At 45.8% G+C, this 15,774-nt stretch overlaps 4 protein-coding genes across 7 annotated transcripts; 2 read left to right on the forward strand and 2 right to left on the reverse strand.

Annotated features, from left to right (window-relative positions):
* Positions 1-2,883: 2,883 nt before the first annotated feature.
* Positions 2,884-5,408, reverse strand: LOC112453087 (ras-related protein Rab-34-like). The gene is made up of 8 exons (XM_025013637.1): positions 5,348-5,408; positions 4,632-5,016; positions 4,386-4,552; positions 4,206-4,307; positions 4,052-4,116; positions 3,840-3,970; positions 3,540-3,747; positions 2,884-3,037 (listed from the first exon to the last, which is right to left on the reverse strand). The coding sequence occupies exons 2-8, from the start codon at positions 4,692-4,694 to the stop codon at positions 2,964-2,966; spliced, it is 810 nt and encodes a 269-aa protein (XP_024869405.1). The 5' UTR covers positions 4,695-5,016; positions 5,348-5,408; the 3' UTR covers positions 2,884-2,963.
* A 402-nt stretch (positions 5,409-5,810) lies between these two features.
* LOC112453074 (60S ribosomal protein L23a-like) lies at positions 5,811-7,456 on the forward strand. The gene is made up of 4 exons (XM_025013617.1): positions 5,811-5,911; positions 6,396-6,691; positions 6,898-7,025; positions 7,122-7,456. Exons 1-4 carry the CDS (start codon positions 5,881-5,883, stop codon positions 7,381-7,383), a joined length of 717 nt encoding a protein of 238 aa, XP_024869385.1. The 5' UTR covers positions 5,811-5,880; the 3' UTR covers positions 7,384-7,456.
* A 255-nt stretch (positions 7,457-7,711) lies between these two features.
* LOC112453075 (WASH complex subunit 4-like) lies at positions 7,712-11,597 on the forward strand. Its single transcript, XM_025013618.1, has 3 exons — positions 7,712-7,872; positions 8,017-10,278; positions 10,376-11,597. Exons 2-3 carry the CDS (start codon positions 8,051-8,053, stop codon positions 11,397-11,399), a joined length of 3,252 nt encoding a protein of 1,083 aa, XP_024869386.1. The 5' UTR covers positions 7,712-7,872; positions 8,017-8,050; the 3' UTR covers positions 11,400-11,597.
* Positions 11,598-11,877: 280 nt separating this feature from the next.
* LOC112453077 (CUE domain-containing protein 1-like) lies at positions 11,878-14,569 on the reverse strand. Of its 4 annotated transcripts, none has more exons than XM_025013622.1 (5): positions 14,247-14,569; positions 13,995-14,153; positions 13,533-13,905; positions 13,360-13,443; positions 11,878-13,268 (listed from the first exon to the last, which is right to left on the reverse strand). In XM_025013622.1, exons 2-5 carry the CDS (start codon positions 14,127-14,129, stop codon positions 13,132-13,134), a joined length of 729 nt encoding a protein of 242 aa, XP_024869390.1. In that variant the 5' UTR covers positions 14,130-14,153; positions 14,247-14,569; the 3' UTR covers positions 11,878-13,131. The 4 variants fall into 4 exon arrangements, with proteins under 4 accessions (XP_024869390.1, XP_024869388.1, XP_024869387.1 ...); XM_025013620.1 differs by having other exon boundaries at positions 14,243-14,569; XM_025013619.1 differs by having other exon boundaries at positions 13,995-14,156; positions 14,243-14,569.
* Between the last annotated feature and the right edge of the window lie 1,205 nt (positions 14,570-15,774).

Here is a 15,774-nt window from a genome sequence, read left to right on the forward strand (position 1 = left end):
ATAACACCGAATTTTTTTCACGAAGGATAAAAATTCCAAATTCCTAGAACGCTTCCGTATATACGTTATCACCGAACACTCTTTCGACATATCAGCGATGTAGTCGATAAATTCTGCCGTCGAATATTCATTTCCAATTGAAACGGATCTTTCCATGTTTCCTAAAGTTTTCTCATTTTCTCAACTCCTTAGCTCTTTAATCAACCTCTTACGCGGATCAATCTCTTTATGTCCATTTCTATCAACGCAGGTTAATTTTGATCTTGATTTAACTTACCTGTCATCTTTTCCTAGTTCTAAAAGTTAGAAAAAGATAGAAAGTAAGTTAAGCCGAGATTAGAAGTTAATCTACATTGATAGAAATGGGCATTAGGCCCAGTTTCACAAGTGTCGGTTAACTTTTAACCTTAGATTAAAGGCCATTGCACGTACTTAATAAAGTTTCGGTCATAATCGTAAGATCGTAAGAAAATAGACCACGCACAGTTGATTATTCTCCTTGAGCTCGAAGAATAATCGAGTGTGGTTGGTCTATTTTCTTACAGCTTTACGATTATGGCTAAAACTTTGTTACGCGCAATGGCCCTAACTCACTCTTCGTCTCCTTCCAACGTGCCCCTTAGAAAGAGACAAAGAGTGAGTTAATCCAAGATTAAAAGTTAACCGACACTTGCGACACTGGGCCTTAATGAATCTGTGTTCTCTAAAATTTTCTATTTCGTTTTTCAACTCCTTGCTCTTTAACAGGACCTCTCATAAAAGTTAATCATAAGAGAATCAAACTCGGGATCTCATCTACAAGTCGATTGCTTCTGCACGTGGAGTCAAGCGTCGTCCGCGGGGAGATCTCTTAATGGCGAGACTGAAAAAAAAAAAAGAGGACAAAAAAGAAAAGAGAAAAAACGGAGAGGAAAAATTCTCATTCCGCAAGACGATGCAAGACACTCTAGTCGTCTATCGTCGCGAATAGTGAAAGCGGTCTCGGACAAGACTCCTGGAAAACCGATGCAAGGCTCCGGCTTTTATTGTCCACTTCTCCGCGCTAATTGCCGCGTTTCACTCGAGACGCGCATGCACACACGCAACGCGCGCGCGCGCGCGGGGATGCCGCGATGAGGCATGACATACGCGCGCCGCAGAAAAAACTCGATTCAACCTTGTAACACCAGAGATTACACACAGGGAAAAATTCTCGCTCGGCGTTATCTCGATGACGATTTGTTCTTGCGAAAACGATACATGCCGAGTCACCGTTCGTAGTCTCGCTCATCGTTTATGTCACGCGTGGAAATAATCCGAATCGGGGAAACGATCAGAAAACGCGTATAATCTTCCTATTGTTTTCCGAGCGTGTAATCGTTTGGAAAATCATTTTATCATCGCACGTGCGATCGCGCTCGTGCGGCGCGCCGGTATACGGTCGGGGGAATTAATCCGACGCGAGACGAGAGAGAACGCGTTCGTCGATCGACACGTCTTGCTGAAATGTTCCGAAACGCGAAACGTTTCGAACCGCGCGATCAATTTAAGAAACTGAAGGGCCACATGCTTACGTGTCTCACGGGAAGATCCGACTGTTCGATCGACGAGCGACGCGTCGCGCGCCGTTACATCCGTTGGACTGTGCAGCGATAAGAGGGTACCAAAGGGGTCAGGGGTGCACGGTATCAAATCTATACTTTGTAGGCGCTTCTGACCTAGTGCAACGAAAACGAACAGACCTCTTTTTATCAGCTGTGTTGACTGACCTATCGATACGAAAACCATCGAGGGGTCCTGGGAAACGAGAAACGGGTGACGTTGCGCGACTTCAATTGCGCGCTAAAGTAAAACGCCGGATAATGAAGCGCGTACCATGCAAAATCTTAGTCGTGCAAAGTCTGCGTTTCCCGCGGGGATCGCAAAAGGTCCGCGAGATTAGGCCTGTTTGTTTTCGTTGCACTTCTGAACCAGTGCACAAAGTTTGAATGTGAAACGACGAATATATAATTTTCTTCTCGTTCCAACGTGTTGCACGTTGCACTAGTTCGGAAGTGCAGCAAAAACGAACCAGCGAGGATCGATCATGTATCTTATTTTCCCCTAGGACGAAAACGTGAAAAGTGAAGAGTTTATCTCTTTCTGTTCGACACCAATAGAACGAGATAGTTACATGAAACTTGTCACTTTTCACGTTTTTGCTCCAGGGAAAAAGTTACATGATCCGCCTATCCCAGAGGTCTATTGTCACGCGAGATTCCGAGCCTCTTATCAGTCACGTGACTCCGTGGCTCCTCGGCCTTTTCGGTTTCCAATCCCGCCACCACTCCTCCCCCTCTCCGCCGCTTTACCACCTGTCGGAATGCGGTTCGAAATTTACCTTTGAGCGGCTAACCGGTTATTCGGGTAAACGTCCGATGCTCGATCGCCCGGTCTTCAATAGCGACGCGTGACGGACGCTGCGTCGTTCCGCTAAAGGTGTAGTATATCGACGACGACGCGGCGAACGACGACGGGATCGAATTTCCAGCGGAGCGAGGATGGCGAAGGCGCGCGTACGTGCGTCGCGCGAGCGACCCGGCGATCGGCCACGATCGGCGACGGTCGGTGGACTCGCGGGTATCGGCGTTGCTCTCTTTTTGTGTCATTCTCCGACCGATGCAGTCCGAGCGCCCGAGCGGAAATTCGCAGGACGGTTGATAAACGTGCACCAACGAGCACGCGTTAGACGACGGTGGCGCCGCGAGCGGGGGCGCGCGGCCGGCCGCGCGAGATTCAAATGGAGACGCCCGCGCGGAGTCGCGACTTTCGTCTCACGATTCTCTTTCCGACTGTATAGAAGCAAGAATGTCGGGAACACCCTCGTGACGTGTCCCCTCCATTGTTAGTTACGAGCGTACGTTGTGTGTTTAACTGGCCGCTTTTATTTACTTTGCATTTCCAATCTTATCATCCATTATTTGAATATTGCTCAAATTCCGCCGTCACGTCGGGCATCTGGAACACTTCAGCACCCTCCGCCGCTTCGTCTCGGCCTCCCTTGACTCCCTTTTCAACGCTGGAAAGAAAGAGCGGAATCAGCAATTTGTCCTTACTTTGCATTAAGGATGAGCTACATATCCTTCGTGCGTTTACGCTGTTAAATTCATAGTATTAAATTATATGCATAGTGTTAAATGACTCAATTTGAGTCATTTTAATCATCTTTATAGGTCGTCACTCAAAGACCCATATTCTCAACTCTTTTTTAATGATGAAAGTATTAGGCTTTTATTTGTGAGATGCTATAGTATATGTAACATGAACTATAGCATTTTAGAAATAAATGCGCGCTTTTATTTATAAAAGAGAGTTCAGAATATGGGCCAAAATATGTCGTTAATTTAACTAGGCCAATGAAATTAAAATAACACTGTTTTGTGTTAAAATAATAAATTTCAACGCACCTGATAGTTAAAAGTAACAAAATGTTCTTTAACTAAGGTATTGGCTTAAATTTTATTCTTTTATATTTAAATGTATGTTGGCTCTCTACCGAATTCCCACGGATTTCCACTCACTTATCGTCGCCGAGCCGATGTTGATCGGTTCGAGCTTCAAGCTCTGCATCTCCCGCAGGGCCATCGCGTGAAAGGAGAGCGCGGCGACCCGCGTGAACAATTCGGACACGCCGTTGCCCGTTCTCGACGAGACCGCCCAATATTCCGCCCGCATCCGGCTCGCTGCCTCGATCGCTCGTTTCTCGACTATCTCGTACACCGGGCGTGACTGTCATTTCCCAGAAAGAAAGAGCGATCGATAAAATCGATGGCAATAATATAAATAATAAAAGTGATGAACAATATTTCCAAAATACTTACTAACAGATCCTTCTTAGCGCCGACCAGAAAGATATGATAAGGACCGACGTTGCAGCGACTTGCCTCGTTCAACCATTGCTGGCAGTGTGTCAGCGACATCAGGTTCCCCAGGTCGAAAACGACCATGATTACTAAAATGAAATGCGCGTGAGAGATGCAGAGATACAGAGAGGCAGGTATAAAGATTATGTGCAGGGACGAGGGATTTTCACCATTAGCTCCGCGGTAATAAGACGCCGCTATGCACTTGAACCTTTCCTGTCCCGCGGTGTCCCATCTGCAAGTATCCCATTGTCTCAAATTACTATTACATGTTACGTTCAATTCACTCCGTAAACATTTAGCGCCTCTCGTCAGCTTTATTACATTTGCAGGTGGAAAGGCACGCCGAGGATGTCGAATCTCTCCACCTCGAAGTCCACGCCGATGGTGGCCTTGTAATTGTTGTCGAAGAGCTTGTGGCAAAAGCTGCGCAAAAGAAATGATCAATTTTTTTCAAAATTTTACTAAACGATACGGTGTGGTCGTTCGCCGACGAGTCATTACCGGTTCACCAACGACGTTTTGCCGACGGCAACGTCGCCGATGACGATCACCTTGGAGATCCGAAGGGTCAGGCTCTTGTTCTCGCAGGTCCGTCTGATCAAGCCGCCGAAGTCGCTCTCGTTGTACGGCGTGATCTCGGACGAGAAAGGTGGCGGCCAATCGGTTATCTGTCGGCGAAAATCAGAGAGAGAAACATACGTTCGTGTACGTTCGAGCGTTAATTAATTCGAGAATGGGTTCCCCTACCTGCCTCTCATCGTGAGCCTCTTCCTTCATCATTTTGTAAACTGCGGAGCGCGTTTCTAACATATCTAACTCTCGGCTAATCGAATATGCAAGCGCTTTTGAGAAGAAACAAAAGCGCGCTTCTTCTTTTTCCACGCGTGTTATTGCACAAGTGCGTTTTTTTGCGATTATTACATCGTTGTTGACTGGATTTTTTATGCGCTACTGTCCGGCACCGTTCAGAGACTGGCTTAGTTGTTTATTGTCGGTGGGTCACACGGGGCACGATTGATTTCTGCGTGAGTAAACGAGAAACATTGGTTGCTGCGGCAGGTGTTCGCTCGCGACACGTACAATGGGGGAGGCTCGTGCGGATGTAATCGTGGAAAAAAAACGATCCAGGCACCTGGAATAAATTATTGTGTATAATAATTAATGAATAAGAAATTTATTTTTTATTCGGTGCGACAATAACAAATAAAAAATTCAGTATCGTATTGAAATTATTTTCTTCTTTTTCAGCAAAGATCAATTATTAATATATCTGCGTCTAATATTTTAATTTAAAATTTAAATCTTCATCAAATGTTAATGCGCAAATTCTGTTTTACAAAAAAATTATACATTTAATATATAATCTTCTTTCTTTCCTTAAAGACTCACGCATTTTCGAGCGACATTAATCATATTATTATGTATTGTTAATTATATTAAATATCGTGATATTGATAACTCACTCATTAACAACTGCGTTGTACTTTCAATGCCCATTATTAACTCCACTTTGTTAATTTCGTTATCAAGGAGTCCTTTGTTAATTTTTTTTATATTTTAACTTAATTTTTAATTAATTTCCAGATAATTTATTTCGTTAAGATGGATAAATTTACTAATTTTTCGTTAACATATAAAAAATAAGTTGCACAGTAGGGCCTGTAGTTGTTTACAACCTAAACCAACTGATAGTTAAATCATATATAATCTTTGTTTTTCCTTCAAATTAGGCAAAGATAGACATATGATTTAACTATTAGTCAGTTTACGGGTTGAAACAACCCATAATCAGAAAATTTACTTGAAAAACGAATCTACCAATTTGAATTAGGTTAGGTTAGGTCAATCGGAAATCGGAATTTGACTGGAGACTGGAGTCCGGAGTCGGCGGAGTCGCCCTCTTCTTTCTTCGTCGATCAACGACTAGCGCGGTAGCGGCGGTAGCCAGACCTTTGACACTCCGCGCTTCCGTCATCGTCGTTCTTTTCCAGTAAAGATGGCTCCGAAGAAGCCCACGGAGAAGGCAGGTAGAGTTTCAAAACAATTTACCACGTTCGTTCCTCTTCCCACCGAGCGTGCGTTTTTCCGCGATAAACGGCGCCGCGTCGATCAACGCGGACGTAACGCATCGACGTCGCGTGGCTCGGGATCGGGGAACGCGACGCGGCCCGTGACCATGTGGTCGATCGAGCCGCGTGTTTTCCACAGCGTCGTATTCACGACACTCGCGACGATTCACGAAGAAACGTTCCTCGTAATTTTATTCGTCGTTTTTCCTCGAGTTGCATCCGCCGCGCGACGTACTCGGCAACGATTTTGTCCGACGCTGTATTCGCGTGTACCATAACCTAACCTATGAAGATGGAAGTAGAGAACCAGAGGATGAAAGTACAAGTTTCATCTGTTACTGTTTTTGAAAATAATGCAAACTTTAAATACATTTTCGACCCTCGTTCCCTTCATTGTGCCTATTCGATTATCGAACCAGTTCTGTATTGCTCTATTCCGTAGGTAAGCCTGCGGAAAAGAAGGCCGAGAAGAAGGCTGAGAAGAAGCCAGCCGCAGCGGCGTCCACCGCGAAGGTGACGAAGCCCGCGGCTAAGCCTGCAGCCGCGAAGAAGCCAGCGGCTGCCAAACCAGCGGCTGCCGCCAAACCAGCCGCCAAGCCCGCGGCGAAGCCTGTGCTCAAGCTCGCCAGCAAGCCGTTGATTAGCAAGCCGAAGAAAAATGTACAGGCTACTAAGAAGACCCCGAAGGGCGGAAAGCCGGCAGCTCCGCTTCAGAAGGCCCTCAAGGCGCAGAAAAAGGTGTTTGAAACAGAAATATTATGCTAAAAATCATTTATCTCGCTATAAGCAAAGCATTTTTTTTTTCTAATGATGAATTTTAGTGTGGGAATCTCTTTGAAATTTGTGAAAATAACTTTAACACAGTACTGACATTATCGGAGCACGCTACGTGCAAGCGTGTATTAGATATCATTGATCTGACAGTCACACTTCTTACTTGATAGATTCTGAAGGGAGTTCATGGCTCCAGAGTACGGAAGATCAGGACGTCCGTCCACTTCCACAGGCCGAAAACCTTCAGGCCACCGCGAAACCCGAAATATCCACGAAAATCTGTACCTAACAGAAATCGGTAAGAACAAACAAATTCCAGACCACGTTCGGAAATCCCAGAAATAAATCTCTCTTCTGAGAACCTATCGTTACACGTCTCTGGTACTTGTTTCAGCATGGATGCGTTCAACATCATAAAATTCCCGCTGACGACGGAAGCAGCGATGAAGAAGATCGAGGACAACAACACCCTCGTTTTCATCGTGCACACCCGCGCCAACAAGTATCACATCAAAGCGTCGATCAAAAAGCTGTACGACGTCGACGTGGCGAAGGTGAACACCCTGATCAGGCCGGACGGCAAAAAGAAGGCGTACGTGCGTCTGACGCGCGACTACGACGCACTCGACGTCGCCAACAAAATTGGCATCATATAATTTCTATCTCTCTTTCTGTTTAGAAATAAAAATTACGTCTTGTACTGATATAATAAAAATATCACTGCGGACAGATTGGACTTTATTTCACAACCCTCGCTTGAGATAATGAGAAGTTATTATATAAGTTTTTTTTTTTATAAAACGATGAAGGGTTAAAAATTGATTTTTTTTTGTCGGTATTTGTAAGATAGTACTTTTACCAACTGGTTGGAAAATATCGGCTGTTGATATTTCTCGAGAATATTACCATCTATCGAGTAGTAGGACGCAATTATTAGCTTTATGTATGTTGCGTTAGCTGATTAGCCGCCTCCTCGAGCTCGAGAGTACAAATGTCTCGTGTGACAGTGTCAGCTGAAGCAAGCTGAAGTTGGATGGAACAACAATGAGATGGGTTACATACTGTGTAAAAACAGAATAATATTGTTGTTATTTAAGTTTGAATGCATCAAATAAATAATATAAAAATATTAATACGCGTATATGGTAAGTTATTACATGCCAAATAAATTTGCCAAGAAAAAAAATAAAAGAGAGAGTTCTAATATAAAGTTACTTATATTATTATAAGTTTATAATACGTGTATCGGTCATCAAAATATCATAATTAATGTCCAATAATTATCACAGATCACCGGAGTCGCAGGTTCGGTAAATAAAAAATATGACACCGACGTGGAACTCCAAGAAAGATGAGAGCATCTACAAGGCTGCAGGTGCCATGCACCTGCGCAAGTACGGAGAGTTCTTTGAGAATCTGTTGGAGAAGTCCTGGAAGGGTGATTCAACGTTGGAATACATTATAGAGGGTCCTCTGCGCCTGGTTTACAAAACGACAGAGGACATTGGCATCCTCTCCCTGGTGGAGATGGAGAACAAGGTGCTGTCCAAGCTGCTGGCGGCGGTAGCGGGAACGTGCAGGGAAATCAGATTGCTGAAGGTGGAAGCCGCTGGCTTTTATGCGAAGCTCTTCGCCCACGGGGAAAGGATGGACGACGATCTTGCCGGTGTAGCCAAACTACTGTCGGATCTCCTGGATCTGTCCGTTTTCACCAATCGTATGTCGGCCGTCGTGCACCTGACCACGCAACAGTTGGCGAGCCTATCCGGCGCCGTCCACGAAATCTATTTACCTGTCCTGCTCGAAGGCTTCATAGATCTGTTCGTGATCCTCGTGACTCTCGACGAGATCGTCGACGCTCAACCGGCAATATTGGACCAGTGGAAGAAGTACAGGATGCACGTGCGCTCGATGATGCACAATCCGTCGCAGTTCGGCGTCGCCGGGACGAAGCTGGAGACGTTCGATCATCTGCTCAAGGATCTGCAGGAGAAACTGCTGCGAAAGAATATGTTTTTGAAGGCGATCGAGCACGTGATGGACGTGAACAAGGGCGCGGTCATGAGCGAGCAGATCGTCAGTTATCTGAAGAACATGATCACGGATGTGGAGAGCAAGTCTAACGACTGTGCGGCGTTGAACAGGAACTGGATAAGGGCCAACGTTGGCGTCGCTGTGGTGATAAAGCTGTTCGGCGCTTGCGACAGGAAGCTGATCAAGAGGGTGACGGAGGCCAACAAGAGATTCTACGCGGTCACGTTGGTGGGGAACGTGATGTGGGTGCCGAGCAAGTTCCTCAGCGACGTCGTGCCGAAGGAGACCGGCAACGCCGTGCTGGGCCCGCAACTGGGCGAGAAGATTCTGCAGGCGAGGACGCAGAGATTGCCGGTCACGGTGAACAATTTGATACAGCGAGGGACGAGCTGGTGCGTGGAGATGCAGAGCATCGTCACGAGGACCAATCTCCAGGTGTCGGACATTGGGCAAAAGCGTACGCTGCTGACGGACCTGCTGGCACTGCTGTCCCAGATGCGGGAGACCGTCGCGTTCGTGACGAATCTACACGCCTCGCTGTCCAGGCCGATGAATCGCGGCACGGTGCAGCTGATCTGCAGGCTCATGGAGCTGCAGAAGTCCCTGCAGACGATGTTCTACGCGCTCGGGCCGGTCGTGGTGCAATCGCAGGCGCAGGTGTTGCAATATTTAGCTTACTACATGCTAGTCATGCTGGAAACGGCGCGCAAGGCTCTCGTTCAGAGGGACAAGGGTTACAGCAAGGACCGGCTAGACGCGCTATCGCTGATAGGGCTGAGTATGCGGCTGATAGGCGGCCCGGCGAGCGCGGACAGGCGACTGATAGTGCGCTGCGCGTTAGCGTGCGCTACCCAGTTGACCGACACTTTCCGCGAGGAGGACGTGGTAAAGCTGCGGTTTCTATTGGACAGTTACGACGCCGTGGCCGAGTTGTACGAGCTGGTCGACGAGCACGGTGACTACTCGTTGCTGTTGCATCATCAGAACATGTTGCCCGCCTATCTCTCCTCGGTCGTCGACGGCAATACCGGCGTCTGTCACATTGCTCATCTGTTCGCTGCCTTCAACAGCGCCGTGGGCGAGCAGGAGTTTGCTGAGCTGAGGGTAAAACGCATCGCGGAACTCCGGGAAAGCCTGGTGAAGAACGTCCTGAAACCGGCCTGCCACGAGATCGAGACTAGCCTACGACTACACGTGCACGCTCATCTCAAACTGGACTCGACGAATCCCTTCAACATTGGTGCGAAAGACGGCGGCAGGGTGGTGCGAGTCCCGCCTCTGCCACTGGCCGAGAACATGATCTGCACGAAGAGATTCGTCGAGCATTACCTGAACGATATGTTTTACAATCTGACGACAGTGGCCCTGCACGATTGGAGAACCTACCGGACGATGCACGCGTTGGCCAGCTATAAGATGGGCTTGGACACGGTGCAGGACCATCTGCCGACGCAAACTCTCGAGCAGGGCCTGGACGCTCTAGAGATTATGCGCAACATCCACGTGTTCGTTTCCAGGTAATCAGAATTGTTAAATATGATATTATAAAAATTTGTATTTATGATATATTTAGTTTCGAAATTAATCAATATCGCATTTCGTCTTTCATCGTAGGTACCTATACAACCTGAACACGCAGACGTTCGTGGAACACAGCAGCGGCAACAAGCATCTAAACACCATCGGCATCCGGCACATCGCCAACTCAATTCGCACCCACGGCACCGGTATCATGAGCACCACAGTGAACTTCGTCTACCAGTTTCTGCGCGTGAAGCTGCATACCTTTTCGCAATTTCTCTTCGACGAGCACATCAAGTCGCGGCTGATGCGCGACATCAGGTTCGTCCGAGCGCAACGGGAAGCGGGCGCCGCTCCATACACATACGAACGAGCGGAGAAATTTCAGAAGGGTATCCGGAAACTGGGAATGACCGCCGATGGGCTGAGCTACCTGGATCAATTTCGACAGCTGATCACGCAGATCGGCAACGCGCTCGGCTACGTGCGGTTGATCCGTTCCGGCGGCCTCCACGCTAGCTCGAACGCGGTGTCCTTCCTGCCGGATATCGAGAGAACGGTGCCGTTTGAGTCGCTCTGTCGCGGACTGAATTATAGCGCCACGACGCAGGCCGCTGCCAGACGGTTGGAGAACGACATCGACGATCTGGTGCGCAACTTCACCGAGGGTATTCAATACTTCAAGCTACTGGTCGATGTGTTTGCATCGGCTTTCCGCGACGCCAAGTCCTATCATCTGCAACAGTTCTACGCCATCGTGCCGCCGCTAACGCTCAGCTTCGTCGACAATTCCGTATCCAACAAAGAGAAGATGTTCAAGAAGAACCAGACCGGCGCGGCTTTCACCGACGACGGCTTCGCCATGGGTATCGCCTACATCAATGCGTTGCTCGATCAGAGCTCCGAGCTGGACGGTCTTCATTGGTTCAAGACGGTGGAGCAGCACGTTGCCCAGGAGAGACTCGCCGCAGAGCGCAAGGATGATAACGGTGACGAGAAGCTCCAACAGACCAGGGCGCTCACGCTTCAACGTCTCACCGAGAGAAACGCCGAATTCCAGTTGTTATACTATAGTCTTTCCGGTGCCAGAGTGTTCTTCAAGCAACCTGATACGTAGCGCAAGACAATCTGCTCATTTTGATATTTCAATATTGTTGCTCTTGAGCACTAATTAGTTAAGTCGATTTCATGATTATTGGGAGAGAGATGGTTAGCACAGATCTCGACGATTTAGATGAATGTGCATTTGAAACCATTTCTTTCCTAATTGTTGAGTGCGATTGAAATTTTGAATAAATATAATCCCCACATTCCAGCATCTCTTCCGATTTATTCTCATACGTGTTTGCACATGTTGTAAATTACTTAGACTGCCTACGATCGTTTTTATAAATATTTTCTACATTCACGATATCGTTACAATATCAGAGCTTTGTTCAATAAATAATGGCTAGACTGAATGACTAGGTTTTTACGTCTAAAGGAGGTGCAATTACCACTCGCGATCGCAAGTAGAATCGAAAGGATAAATGAATGAAGGCGTCCAACATTCGTGTGGTGTCTTAAAATTTTGAATTCAATTACTCGTCGCAACATTGAACTGATAAGTACTATTTAATATAAGGCATTTGCAAATTATCTATAATAATGCAAATTTCGTAAGAATATAACAAGCCTTCATCCATTTTGTTTTCCAACGAATCAATTATCGAGAGACACGGTAGTGTCTCCAAGTACGCGCAGAGCGAGACCGACCGTGACTCTCTTTTACGCGACGCGACGAGTTGCGTATAACCGAGATTTTAAGATCTCAACAATGACTAAACGGTCTATTTCACCAGACCAAGTCTTCATTTTTTCGAGAATCGGATTGACAAAAGAATCACATTTCCTTTTCAATCCGGGTCGATGTTGCGTTTTTTTTTTTTTAAATTTCAATAAACTATTGTGCCTAATTAACACGCACTATCGGCGTACGATGCACATAGACGTATATATATATTTATATACACAACATCAATTACTTTCGTAGCCGTATATGCTAGAAAGCAAACGCATCGCGTACTTTGCGTACAATAAAAATTTGCATTTGTTTTAATCGTCATTTCGTAAAACGGTCCCCACCGTTCGTAATTCGAATCAAGTATTCTTCCAATATACCAATGACAATTCTATAGAGATTATCTCGCTCGATAGACTTCTGTAAAAACTTTCTTGCGCCAGTCTTCAAACGATTATACGCAATGATACGCAACAATACGCAATAATACGGATAATCGCAAGCAACGTACATCACAACAAAATATAAAATCTATGTAAAATAAAATTTACGTCACAACATCGTTAAAATATCACACTGAATTTATCAGAAACAGATCTGCGTCCTCTGAACTAGAAAATACATTAAGATTAATTAATGCACTAAGATTGATTAATGCTTTAAGATTAATTAATCCCTACGTGTACCTGCATAATTACCGAGATACGGGTTTTTTTGATAATTCTTTCGTCAAGCGTTTTACCTTGATATTCACCTTGTTCGGTGAGTCTTTTTTTTTTTGTCTTCTCGCTGACGCACCTTCAGGTCTTCAACCTTGCAATTCCATTATCTCTGTAGCTAATTGTCAGCCGTCGAGTGAGCTAGAAACCTAGAATCGCTAATCAACTTATATCTCACACGATCCTGACGTAATTGTCCCGCAAGTTACGGCATAGATATGCTTCTCTCCGCGACATGTGACATCTAAATTATATTAAGCTGCAAATGTCGTTGAATTTTGCCGTCTTCACGTTGACGAAAGACAAGAGCGAATATATTCCAACAGGATCGTGTAGATATAGATCTCTCTTTAGGATTGAGGTTTGGATTGTTCTTCCGGGTCCAAAAGATCGTCGCAAGAAGCCGTCGGTGGTAACAATTGCCTGCCACCACGTTTCTTGCTGCGAGTGAACACCTTCGTAAGTTGCGCGAATTTACGTCGGGATACTGCAAGAGGGTGTTCATCGTTAGAGAAATAAATAAATCGCGCGTATATAGCTTTTAATTTAAACAACTGTATGCCAATTCATTTGCTTACGTTTGCCCATATTTTTCAGTCTTTCTTTGAACAGATCCTCGTCGTCGTGACCGGTTTGGTTGCCGCCTTTCTCCAGCTTCGAGTCTACAAGAGAAAAAAAAAGCGTTCCATTTTCTCTCCCTCGAACTGCACCTCCCTTTTGCGGAATCTTCAATTTCTTTTCAATTCTTTACCGTGTTCCAACGTGGAAAGAAAATCTTCATTCCAACGGAGCTCCGCCATGAACTCCTCGTTCTGCAGAAACATAGCGATCCTCTCATCCTCCAGCATGGAATTCTCTTGCGAATACGCCAAGTCAATACCGTCATCCGACATTTGCTGGGGGAGCCTTAGAAAGGTGTCTGGCAATGGTCCCAATAGCGGAGGCTGCCACTTTTGAATGCTCCTCGATTTGCCGGTGTCTTTCCTGGGCGACTTGGCGGTGCTCGGAAGTTCCTCCTTCTGCTCCAGCTCACTCCTGATCTTCTCGTTCTCATTGTCGGTACTCATGGTGAGCAATTGATCGATCGTGGTGTCCACAGCTCCCTGATTGGATCTCAGCACAGCCTGCAAATGAAATGTGCAAATGTATACCTAAAGAATAAGACGACATGGCAGTACGTCGTATGTCAATATAGTCTCCTCTACGCTCCGACCTCTATCACATCGTCGTCCATCTGCGGAAACATATTCTTGAAATCGGCCATCGCTTGATAAAACTCCAGCGTCGTCTGTTGCTGCTGCTGCTGTTGTTGTTGCTGCTGCTGCTGCTGCTCCGTCGCAGAGGCCATAGTGAAGCTTTCGGAATGACGAGGCTACTGATAAGAAATCGGTGCTGTCAATGCCATGATTTTGCATATCAAGAACGCACGTAATCTATCCGTGTACGTGTACAAATACATACTCACGACCTGCTGACGGATTTTCAAGAAGTGACAGCTGCGAGAGCGTTGCCCATGCCTGCGAACACCGGTCTTCGCGTCGTCGTTGCTCTTAAGTAACGTGTCAATCAGCGGAATTAGCACGGTGTCATCTTTCCGAATCGTTAATCGGTCGAATGGACGTGCACACGCGTGTATTTGGTAAACGACGCCGGTGCCGGCTTACGTCATCGTACGAACGTACGGCAGGAACATCGTGAAGGTGTCAACCTGTGAAAATCTACACCCGCGCTCGGCCCGTCTCGGCTGGTCCGAGGTCCGAGGTGGCGAGGTTTCATGGAACTAGAGAGACTCTTCAGGGATCGTTCGCCGCTCGTGCAATCGGGCCGCGTTTGAGCGTCGCGATTGGCTGCCCTTTGATCTGCGCAGTCATCCGATTGGTCGTCGCTCCTGGCGCCAATGCGCATCGCGAGGATGAAAAAGACAGGTTTCTATATTATCGACGTTGCCGTAACATCAGGATCACGCTGTAAATTTCAAGATTTACATCTGCATGGATCGTTATTGTTTATGTTATATTTACGCGACATTTTTCATACATTGTATATATAGAAATGTAGATTATTACATTATATCATATTGTATCATATTATATTACATTATATCATATTGTATCATATTATGGTAAATCTGAAGGAGAGCTCCCTCCTCACCGATTTCGCTGAATTTAGGCTTAATCGACGCGTTTTTGCACAAAACGAACGAATCTGGCAGAAAAAAGCCCCGCTCTGCCCCGCGAAACGAAATATTAACTGTTAAAGTTGACGACTATCAGGTTATGAGACCTGTCATACCGACGCGATGTAGCGACTACGGACATGCTCCGCGACCACATGCGCGCATGTCCCGTGGTCACGTGATGTACTTGAGCGCTCAACCTCAATGACATATTATATAGCCTGCGTTCCTTTTGATGCTTTCAGCGCTGTAAGCATTATTCTATCTCCGTTGCACATTGAATATCAAATAGAGATGGAGCGACGCTTTCAGCGCTGAAAGCGTCAAAAGGAACGCAGCCATATTGTTCTGTGCAATTCCAAAATATTTATAATGCCATATTCAGTAGAGCAATTATATAGTCTTCCGTGGCTACTGGTTCAGGATGATGTTGGTGAGGAGGGAGCTCTCCTTCAGATTTACCAAAAGATTAAATAAACGATTGCCTTTACTCTTGCGCGACGGATTCTTCCGCGACGTAATCTCATCTCGATATTTCTAATATATATCATTATTTTTTTATTTATACAAAACATTATATAACATTGTAAGCGATGCGGAATCATATTCTATGACAGTATCCTAACACATTTATAGTGTATTATATAAACATGGTAAAATAGGCTTAATATTAAATATATAGTTCTTTTTTTAAATAAAATCTTTTAATTTTTTAAATATTAATACAAATAGAATCTAGGATTAATACATTAATTTAAAACAACTGCACAACATATCGAGACGAGCGTGGCCTAGTAGACAGCGCACTGGTCTACTG

The sequence above is a fragment of the Temnothorax curvispinosus genome, unplaced genomic scaffold (assembly GCF_003070985.1).
Source record: "Temnothorax curvispinosus isolate PA1 unplaced genomic scaffold, ASM307098v1 QBEX01003995.1, whole genome shotgun sequence".
In the NCBI taxonomy this organism is placed as follows: Eukaryota; Metazoa; Arthropoda; class Insecta; order Hymenoptera; family Formicidae; genus Temnothorax; species Temnothorax curvispinosus.